This window comes from Monopterus albus, unplaced genomic scaffold (genome assembly GCF_001952655.1).
Source record: "Monopterus albus unplaced genomic scaffold, M_albus_1.0 scaffold24.1, whole genome shotgun sequence".
In the NCBI taxonomy this organism is placed as follows: Eukaryota; Metazoa; Chordata; class Actinopteri; order Synbranchiformes; family Synbranchidae; genus Monopterus; species Monopterus albus.
Window position 1 is genome coordinate 2,041,258 of NW_018127904.1, and position 11,574 is coordinate 2,052,831.

Here is an 11,574-nt window from a genome sequence, read left to right on the forward strand (position 1 = left end):
TTTTTTTTGTGAGAAGAAAAACTGTGCAATCCTGGCGGTGAGAAATAGCAGATACTGTGTGAAATGTCCTTGAAGACTCGGACTTCCTCAGTTTTTGTGACAACTTAATAATGAAACATGACACGCTGTTCCGCATGAAAGTTAGGCATGGTGCCATCTCATCTGAGATACGTTTCTTTGACACCTTAAACAGTGTTTCACTTAATGAATTTATAAGAGTGTGACAGAACATGGCTGCTCATATTTGGGAAGCACTAACTAATAAATGCATGTTGTGATAAAGAGGATACATAAATACCCACATCTACTGCTCTCTGTTTCTGAGACTGTGCTACTGAATTAGTTAGCACCTGTCTTGATTATTAGTATTAGATACTTTCCTTGCAAACAGTTTATTCTCACTGCTAAAAGCAGTACACAAAATGTAGTAAATTAATGAAGATAACAGAGGGAGTGGCTGGACTATAGTGTCCTGTGGCCAGCCCGCAGGCAGTCTGCTGTGTGAGCAGTCTTCACAAGGATGCATGCCGCCATTTACTTGCCTTTTACTTATGAGATACTCAAAAAAACCTTGTAAACTTGTCCTTGGTACAGTTGATTAGTGGTATGAACAGTGATGTTGATCACATCTTGCCTTTAACAAAATCAGAGCTTCAGTAATTTCTGTTATATATATATATAGAGTACCCTTTATGGCATTAAATGCCTGGTATGTAACAAACGCATGGGTAAAACGAGTAAAATGCTTAAGTAGCTGGTGAAATGATCTCATCTAAAGGTCTGTGAGTAGCTGTTCTGGAGCTTTCTATCATATCACATCTTCATCAGCAGGACTATGGCTTGTGTAGCAGATGGTCAAATTTCATTTTTGAGCACTTTTTTTTGTCAACAGCTATTTCCTCATTATTCAACTTTTGGTATGTGAAACGCATTACTATTATACAGTAATTACATCTGTATTAATTTGGATTTATGCTACAACTCTATTTAAAATGCAGGGTTCATTGTAACTAGCTGCAAAATACTGTGTTATCAGAATATATTCCAAAAAGCTTGTTCTTTACCTACTGTACCATTATCACAAACCCGCCTCCAGTAAAAACAATCAGCTTTAGTTTTATTTAAAGCTTCTTGCCAATATTTGCTCTTTGCTCTTTACACTTGCCAGCTTCACTTAGTGCTCTCACTTTCCTCCCCCCCAACTTGTGCTGTGCTGCCCTGCTTTTCTGAAGTTTTCCCACACTGCTCGGATGCTGCATCCATATCAAGCAAAGGAACACGTGTTGCTGCTGATTCCCCTTTTGCTGGCCAGTGCACCAGCAGACAACATTGTCAGTAGCACGGTGACTATAGCCGTGAAGAGCACTCCACACTTTATGGGCGTTTTTATCCACAAGCTAGAATAACATTTAGTGATAATACAAGAGATTTATATTTCATGGCCGTGAAATGTCACGAAAGGCACTAAAATACAAGTCTCAGGTAAAATGTGAGACATGTAAGGAATAAGAATGGCAGTCAACAGAAATCCGTGCTCATTCTGGTAAAACAAAGGACATGGAGACCACAGCACTGCTATTGGCCAAAACCTCTGCAACAAACCGTTATAAAAAGCATTTTGCATTAAAGCCACATAGTGTACTGTACAAGGTACTGCAGGTTGACTTCTCATGAAACCGCTCATTTATGCTAGTTTTTCATTAACTAATGTATTTAACTAATTTCTGATTTTTACTTACTTGTATTGATAAACACAGCTATAATGTAGTCCTTCAGTGGTGTGGATAAAATGGCATATACTGTACCAGCTTGCTAGCATTAACATCAAGGCTAAGGTTACCTACAATACTAGTTCTACAGTAAATTTGACTTTTCATTTTTGTCACGGCACTTTTCCTGCATTTAATGATATAATGTGTACTGTATGTAATAATTTTTTAAGACTGGTGAACCATTTATATTTAAAAAAAGAATTTGCTTTTTAGGATTATTTTTATCCTGCAGCAGCATTATCAAATAAACTGATGTGCTCAATGCATCCTGCAGTTCCTACAAGCATTTCATCGTTAGGTCAAGTGCATTTTTTTTCTTTCTTAATGAAAACAGCAAGAGATGTCACAGTAGAGCAGAAGAATTCAGATTGCAATAGTTGACCAACAGAACATTTATCTCAGCTGTCCACACCCACTGAGTCATAGGGCTTTTTAAGATGATATTTTCTTGCTGTGCTTTCGCTAGTTTGTTTCAGAAATAACTGCACATACAAAAGCAGCAACATGGTATCAAACTGGATACAAAGCCTACAAATTATTTTTTAGACAGTGCTCACTTAAGGTATGACAGTTACCCCTTTTAGGGAGTATTTATGGAAAGGACACTGGACCATACACAAGGGCTGTATAGTTACTCCACAAATAGCTGGTGCATTAAGCCACAGCATCAACATGACCACAGCATCCGAGACAGATGAATTAAGCTTCATAGTCTAGTATGTAGGGGGGCTGTCTTTGAGTTGCTGGCCTCTTCTGTAGTCAGGGGTCCCTGCTGTACTATTAGAATTTACAGTCAAGTATTATATTGAATAATACCTGGCTGTGTTGTGTGTGATCCAGTTGGTGACAGCTTGGGGTGTCCTTGAAGTGACTGTAAACGAGCCCTACAGCTCAGCAGTGTGCACCTTTTGCTCTTTAATAAGGTTTACTAGCTAATTCCGCAGGATGTGGGGTTATGTATAGTTCTATACATTCTAGCCCACTTCACTGTACTGGAGACAATGGTGAGAGCTGAGGTTACTCCTTCCTCATCCTACATTATCTGACTTCTTTTCTGAGGACCCTCCTCTGAAACATCCCCGGACCTCAGACAGACACCCACTTCACTGACTGCACAGCAAACCAGTATGATTAATTCCAGGGGAGCTGCGCCACCTTAAAGGCATTTTAATCACTGAGAAAAGACGGGAAACGTACTTCTTCTCTATCCTTCTACGCTGCCACTCCGCCTTCCCTCTGCCCCTCTCCCTCTCTGACTCTTGAGTCTCATCTCCGGTGCGTCTCTTCGCTGTATAGCGCGGCGGTGTGCATGTGTCGGGGAGCCGGGGGAGCCCTGCGCTGTTCTACGCACTGGTTCCACTGGACATCACCGAATAACGGCGCTCGACAACCGTGTGGTGGTGGAGGGGGAGACTGGACCCGGACCAGGAGCAGGAGAAGCACAGTGGCTCTTTATAGCCCGCTCTCCGAAAACATGTCCGAGTTTTTTCTGCTCGCCTTTCTAGCCCTGCTCTCGGGATTATTTCCGTGCGCCGAGCCCTCGACAGTATCGGACGAGGAGAAAGGTAAGGAGGAACCGGGCCGTGGGGAATGCGCAGTCCGATGAAACTTGGCACCATTGGCCGTCTTTAGTGCAGCTTGATGTGGTTAGGGCGCCAAATAATGTGCACATTGCCTGACATAAACCTCTGATTTCCTAAAAAGGCATCATTCATGAATGTTAAAGAGTTGATACCTCAAAATTGCTCGTGATTCTTTTCTGTCCAGTGTGGGATGCCCAATTGGAAGTCTGCATCCTTTTTGTTGTTACCATCCTGCAGGGTGTTAAAATGTTGCATTGTTTGCATTCCAGCTGATGAACCACAGATAAACCATATAACTCACTCTTGCCTTGTGCTTTTTAGCACAACTCTTGCATCTGTGCATTTTCAGGAACATTTTTGGGTCTCCTGGGAGCCAAGACAGAATTCAGTGGGTGCCACTGCAGGAGCGTAGCAACGATATCCTACAGTGCAGCAGGTGAACATTTCCCTGTGCCCAAGTGTATTTTGTTTCTCCCCGAACTGGACCTTGTATCTCTGCCTGGAATCATCGCATGAAGACGCGATTGACAGGACTGGCAGCACATTGGTTGTTGCATGTTTGAATTCTGTCACATCATCGGAGCGTGTGTGTATCCGTGCTGCGTGCTGTCGCTCAGACTCTTCACAGTCAGTAGTCTTATTTTCGGTTCCATGTGTTGTAAGGGTGATTAAGGGCGAAGCCAACCAAACTCTTCACCGATTTTGGTCCTTTGACTTGGAGAATAATCTTTTCATCAGCTACATTCATGACTACGCATTTGAAATATCCCCGATGCAATTTATAATGTGGACCCTCAAAACAGATAATTACAGTGAAAATGGCTTTTATTGGTTATTCAAATGTTTATACTTCAACTTAAAAAAAAAGAATTATTGTTATTTTAACTTTTTTTTTAAAGTTATGTCACCTTTTCAGGGCTCCCACATTAGTATAGACATGCTGAATTATGGGCACTGTGGTGTCAGGATAGTTGCAAGTATATGTAGCATTTAAAAAAATAATATATTGCTTTTGTGAAACATATAGTATCTATATCCATTGATCACTTGCCTATAGATCATAGGTCCCCCACCTTAGCATTCTCCACATAGCAGGTTCAAGCTTGCTCTGCTTGCTGTGAGACCGTCCCAAATGGCACCAAATGCCCCCCAACACAGCATGAAAAATAGGGACTTGGAGTTCGCATGGCAGTCACAGTAGGCAAGAAAAACACTCTACTTCTCTGTGTGCATGAAATGAAAAGATGATTTTGTCTCATGATGCCCCTGATCTGTGAGGAGGGTGGCGGGGGCAGCCACCTGAAATTTTAAAAGGTTTTTGGAGGTTGTTTTTGTCAGCGTTGCAGAACTTAGCTCTTGTAGTGTAGCTTGAATCAAAGTGAAGAATTACCTGCCATTATGTTATCACATCTGGGCTAGTAGAACAATATTGAAATTGAGAACACTTACAATGAGATCATCGCACACACACATACTCAGAAACCTGAAAGTTTAAGCTTCTTTGTCTCTCTACCGATATGTCCTGCTCCTGTGCACTGAGAGGAAATGAAAGCTCCCGTAGCTGTGTCTAAATGGACAGTAATGATAATAGCATTTCTTATTGCCTTCAATACCAAAGTTGGTTGTTAGTGTAATTAGTCTGAAATTAATTTGCTTTGTGGTAGCAGCGCTGTTACATTGAATGCCAAGTAGTAAGCCTGTGGTTTTCTCTGCATGAATCTGAAGCATTTCCAGAGCTCATTCATGGAATGGCATTGTCTCTTCGAAATGCCTTCTCTGTGCTCCATTTCTTATCATCTATCTAACAGTGAGCTTAGCTGACCTGGCAGGACATTGCTGATCGGAAAAAACACCATGCTTGAGAAGTTAAGACACAGCACAGTGTTGCCTGTTTAACTTGTTTTTTTACTAGCCCTTGACCTCAAGTAGTGACCTCAGCACCAAGTAAGCATCATCCAGCGCGAACAGCTCAAAGATGTTGGAAATGTACACCCCATTTAAAAGTTTATAGTATGGAAGACATAGATTGGTCCATGCACTCTAGGCAAGGCTGCATTTAGCAGCCAATTAGGTGAAATAGTGAGATAGTGTCACTGAATGTACGTTGGTTCCTGCGTGTGTGCTGCAAAGGCCAGCACAGGACGTCTAGGTGATGGTCATTCACTGTCTACTGTATGTGTAGTATGCTGACCAATGTCCTGGAGGAAGTCTATAAGTTGTCTTAATTTTATCCACCTAAATTTTGGCTGCCTTTCTAAAATTACACCTCTTTAAGAGAGTTTCCATATTTCTAGATCAAAAAAAGACTAAAGCAAAACTGTGCACATTTAAAATAAGATATAAAATAGAATACAGTACAGACAGTTGCACTATAGTATTTAATTTAAGTGCAGATCTTAAGGCATCCTGATGAAATTTAGTATTTCATTAAAATGGAAGAAAAACAGCTGATTGGTTCAATGTAGCACCTTAATGATATAGGAAAAGATTTAGTTTTCTATTGAACTATTATTGTTCTGTTTTACTGGGAAATATGCAACATTTAGTTTAGCAAGATGGTAAAAATATTTTAAATATGGATGAAGAATAAATAATATGCCGGCCATTCATTTACAAAACATTTAAAGAGGCACTCAGCCAGTTTTACACATTGAGTTCAGTTTGTTCATCACCAGCAGTACTGTGCAAGTCTTCTGTGAGTTTGGAAGTGCTTTCTGAAGTCTAGTGACATTACTGGGGTTTTCTGTTCTTGGACTCAAATGGCCTCATGCTGCACTATGGAAAATGTAGGGTCCAGCAGAACCCAACACAATGAGACTACAAGTGAGGGCATTTCATTCTATGCTGCATTAATTCTTTTTTAAATCGGTCTCCTGTGAGCGCTCTTACTTTATGGGAGTGCAACACTGCATTACTGGAGTGTTGCTTCATTTACTTGGGAAAAAGCCTGGGTTAAATAAAAGATATTCTATATATTTTTTGATTTTTGATAAGTAATAGTGTCACATAATCCCACGTGAAACTAGCCAAACATTTGGCACAACACAACAGAACAAATTAAACTGCTACAGCTACAGATGCTACAGTACTACTTACAGTATAATGATCAATATTTCTTAGATGTTTATAGGTCAAAGTTATCCTCATTCCATTAAAATCACTATGTAATCAAAACCAGAGTGTTGATGCTACAGCAAGGGGCGCCATGCTACATTTCAGGGATTGGGGCATTAATAGTCAATGATATCTCCACGGTGACTATCCCTAAGTCTGTTTCCTTAGTGATGCTGAGTTAAACAAATGTTCACTCCTTCTAATGTCACCATTGTATGCTTGCTCATTTAACAGATAGCTGGGAAGCAGGAAAGTGGTCACTAAATCGCAGCTGGACGTGATAAATTGGAATCCAGTGTAGATTACTGTATGTAAATCTCTTGCCTTTAGCAACAATAACCCAGAATTCATACTGATCTTAAAATGTTAGACTTAAGTCTGTTCTCATAGCTGTTTTACATCATTTTCTGCTACGCATTAACAAAAAAAATGAGCTCGCCAGCTGCAAGGCCTCTTTTGTAGCTCCATTTTCTGTCCACATCCTGTTCTGACATGGCAGTAAATGTGCTCACGCTAGCAAAAGGTGATCCTCAGGATGGAGGGTGGTGCTCACCACTCTGTCTTCACCCAGTAATTGAAGAAACCACATGTAGATTCCAGGTAAAGCTTGTTTGAGAAAGGTAAATAAAATGGACACAGAGGACTAGATAAAAGGGAGGTGATGCAGAAGGCAGTGGTGGAGCATTTATGGAGCGGGCTTTGACTGGCATTTTTATTGGCATCATTGCTATGTGCTGCTTTACAAGTGTGGTTGGCTTGTAAACCACATGATTCACAAAACACCTTGTAACATGTAAAGAAGGTCAGCTGCAGTTTGTCCATGAACGGGCTCAGCAGTACTACCAAACCTCAGTGTTACTCAGCAGAAGTACTTTAAACATCCTTCCTAACTTCCAGTGTTTCTGAGGTTTGTCTGAGGTAAATGCTCCTTTTTGTAGGATCGCATTCAGTCAGAATGCATCCAAGTAGCTGACACATCTGTGTGGTGATGTCAGTGAAGTGTTGCTGTCATAGAGCCCTTACAGTGCATCTATTTCAGAGCAGAGTTGAAGTGTGGCCTCAAGCTACGGGAGGCGGCAGTGAGCCGACCTCCACACCTCTCATTAAAGCATGTAGTGATGTGATGGTAGAACAAAGTTATTGAATGAAGCCAGTGGATTTTGATAGTGTCACCTTCAATATCACCTCTCACAGTCTTAATAGATTACAATTGAATCAACAGTGGATTGTCTCAGGTTGTGAAATCCATTGGCTGTAAATTGTCTTGTGGCATTGATTACCGGTGGAAGGAGGAGCAGCGTTTTTGACCTACATGATCTATTCGTGTTGATGTTCTGGGCAGACTTAATTATAGGGCTGGTGTGGGGTTTCATATTAGATGTTACATAATTTAAAATGTGAATAGTAAATCAATATGTTTTACTCAGAGAAGCCCCATCTCGCATGAGCTGGGTTCAGCTGAATGCAGAAATGGCTGCTGTGTAAAAAAAATAAAATAAAAAAGATAAATTAATAATGGAGATAACCATAACTATTTTATTGCCAAATAAACTAATGAAAATAGGACTTATAAAGGCTGTAGGGGGATAAACCACTCCGAGTGAATCGAATATTAGTAAGACATTAGTGGGATATGGATAAGATAGAATGCATCATAAAATGGAAGGTACGGGTGATATAATGTGTCTTGTGAAAGGGAGCAACCTATGCAGATGCACAAGCAAGACCATCTGCTAAGACACGAACTCCACAGACTGAATGATAAAACAGGCTTGTATATCTTCTTTGGCTCAGCTGTTACCATAGGCTGACTTGATAGTAACAGTTAAAGTTAGTACACGTGCATCTGGATGTGAAAAGTGAGGTCTGAGTTGAGTGAACATCTTTCTGGAAGTGTCTCGAAGGTGGGGAAGCATCTGTGTAACTTTGACAGGGTGAATAGCTACAGTAGCTGGATGGAGGCAGCAACCCTGAGGAGATGCTCTGTATGTTTAGCACATAGATTCTTCTGTCTAGACTGACCAACGGGACCTGAAACTGAAATGTTTGACCAATTGGTTAATTAATGTATGTACAGGTGGCACAGTGGTTAGCACCGTTGCCTCACAGCGAGAAGGTTCTGGGTTCGGGCCCCACCCGGGACCTTTCACCTGGGAGTTTGCATGTTTTCCCCGTGCTTGCGTGGGTTCTCTCCAGGTACTCCGGCTTCCTCCCACAGTCCAAAGACATGCAGCTTAGGTTGACTGGTGTCTCTAAATTGCCCATAGGAGTGAATGTGTGTGCGTGTGTGTGGTTGTTCGTCTATGTGTTAGCCCTGCGATGGATTGGCGACCTGTCCAGGGTGTACCACGCCTTCACCCGATTGCCGGCTGGGATTGGCTTCAGCCCCTCCCCATGACCCCGTTCAGGGACTAAGTGGTAGAAAATGAATTAATGTATGTACAGTAGTACAGTATATCCCTCAAACGTTCATCTAAATAGTTAGAGAGCAGCAGCTTGTCCTGCAGAGGTTGTATTGCCACAGGAATAAATGATGCAGAGCACTTTTACAGATACATACTGGGAACTGGAGCATTATCTTTACCATTTCATAGTTTATCCTTCCGCTTGACTAGTTGATGTTTTTGTTGTCTGTCCTTGCAAATGGAACATGGTGCCGTTGATTGATTAGATGAATAGTTGGTATACTGTTAGCTGACCTAAATGATTTGGCTGGAGGTGTTTCTTTATTGTTCTGTAATTCATTGAAGTCGTCAAAATGACAGAAAATGTTGTATTAGTGTGAGCTGTCAAAGTTAATACAATGAGGCAAGCACGCAGTTAATTTAAAAGGAGCCTGTCATTTTCTGTGTGTGCGAGGTGGTAAAGAGGTAGACCTTTTTGGTGGGAGTGATTCACCCTGTGTGAAGAGTTTGCTCACTGTTTTCCAAAGCAGCTTTTATATTTCTTGGCACGCTCACTTTCAAATATTAAACTGGCAATATGGAGATCCTCTGGTTAATGTATGAGCTTGTTTGTGCTGTGCCTATGGCTCAGTTTCAGCAACAGCAAGCATCTCTCTGATTAATACTTTTAAGTTTTAATTCATCACTTTGGGTGGGTAGAGAACGTTTCCTGCTAGGGTCCATACAAGACACAGCAGAATTTAATTTAGGCGAATAGATGCTCAGCTTTCAGCTCGCTGAAATGCTGCGGGAAAAGTTATTTGTCCAGCGTAGTTTTAAAAAGGGTGATTTGCTAAGTGATGGGCCACACCTGAAATGAATTCGTGACCAGATAAAGTGTGGACAAAAGGCATTTGTTGGGACAAACTGGATATTTCAGGCGGTCCATGACCAATCAGCAGGTCAGAAGTGCTGGTGGCCAGAGAACCAGAGGGCTGCTGAAGCCTAGCTGGGGACTTTCTCTCCCAGCTGCCACCTGGCACAGGCCGAGGGCTCAGGGCCCCATCATGCAGACTTGGCTGAGAAAAACAGAACAGGGGAGGGATTCATCCATCCCCCAACAAGCTTCATTCAGCAGACAAACCTAAGGCCAATTGGTGATGCTGCACTGTGGCATCCTTAAAAGGGAAATTGACGCATAGAGCAATTAAGAAATATTGAGCCATCGATGTGTTTCATTTAAATGTACACCTCTGTAATAATCTATAATTTTCCTTTATGGGTTTGGACATAAAAGGCTTATGAAGTAACAGCTACCCACAGAACTGGAGATATGTGCTCTTTTTAGCTGATTTGTTTTTAGTCACCCTCACAAGCCATTACCTTTAAAATAGCTGCAGTATATTTCAGCCATTAACCAGAAGATTAATACACAGGATAAAATGATCTTTAGCAAAGATGCAGGGCAGTGAATTGTGTACGATATTTAAGTGAGGGACACTACATTAAGGGTTACTTTGTTTCAGAGCAAACCTTCTCTCACACAAGCAGTATGTGTGCCAAAGGCTCAAACATATAAACACACACAAATGAAGCTTTTCTAAAAATGGACGTCCCTGCCCTACCCATGCTGTGGCTGCCTGACCTCACTGTAGTCCAAGTCAGTTAGATGGAGGATAGACAGGGAAATTATCAGCATAATTTTCATGCCTGCTTGCAAAGCAATGAGTGGCTAAATTAAATGTCACTTGCCGCTTGATTCTCAGCTGCTTTTAATTTTTGGGCAGCACTAAGAACATCAACTGTGATTTTTTTAATGTCTACACATATATATATAGGGGTCAGTCTAAGTGCATGTCCAAGCCTGACAGTGCAGTAAAAGAAGTTTTTGGGCCTAAAACATTTGTGAGGTTGCCACTAAAGATGAATAATTTAATGCACTTTCATGGCATAGTGCATGAGTTGAAAATCAAAGATAAGCCCACACTGCTGCCGCTACCTACACAGGAACACAACACACTCTCCACAGCTGCAATACTATTGGTCCACAAGGGTTGAGTTCAGTCTTGTGGCAGCACTATCACTGAGTTACTTTGTGTTAAAATTAGATTGCCAAATACATCACCACCAGCTGTCACCAATCTCATTCAGTATGATTCCCTAACATGCTTCCGAGCCACTATTGATCTCTGGTCCCCGCCACCCTCCCTGCTCAAACACTGTTGGATTGGGAGTCCTATTAACTGCATTCCCATCAATCACAGTTCACCTGTGTTTGTTAGTAGAACTCCCTGGTTAGAGCAGTGGTCTCACACTCACGCCACATGGTTTTCTGCCTTACTGGTGTTGGCTGATTTAGAATGCGTGCACTCACTCCCTTCTGGCTTTAGTGATGTGCCTCACTGCTTCGTAGCAGAGACCAGAGATTAAGCACTTGGACCTCAAACATCTCAGCTGTCACAGGTACCTGTATCTTGCTGCTTGGGGCCTGATAACAGCCACAGAAAAATGCAGACAAATAAAAAAAACTCTCGGGGCCTACTGAGATTTAAAATGTTTCTCGGGACATTTCTTTGATTGCTTCTGTACATTTTTCTATTTTATGGGCATTCTGCTTCACATGTGTACACCAGGATTACCCATACTTTTAAACAAGCTGTGCTATTCCTGATTTATTTCCATTTAGTGTAATTCTCAAAACAAACTCTCCCTGAGGCTTCT

At 41.5% G+C, this 11,574-nt stretch overlaps 1 protein-coding gene across 1 annotated transcript in view; it reads left to right on the forward strand.

Moving 5' to 3' along the window:
* The first annotated feature begins 2,830 nt into the window (after positions 1 to 2,830).
* The window catches only part of LOC109957083 (low-density lipoprotein receptor-related protein 1B-like), a 258,584-nt gene continuing 249,840 nt past the window's right edge, over positions 2,831 to 11,574 (forward strand). Inside the window, 1 exon segment of the mRNA XM_020594679.1 lies at positions 2,831 to 3,337. Coding sequence (XP_020450335.1) covers positions 3,082 to 3,337 — 256 coding nt within the window. The 5' untranslated portion in view covers positions 2,831 to 3,081.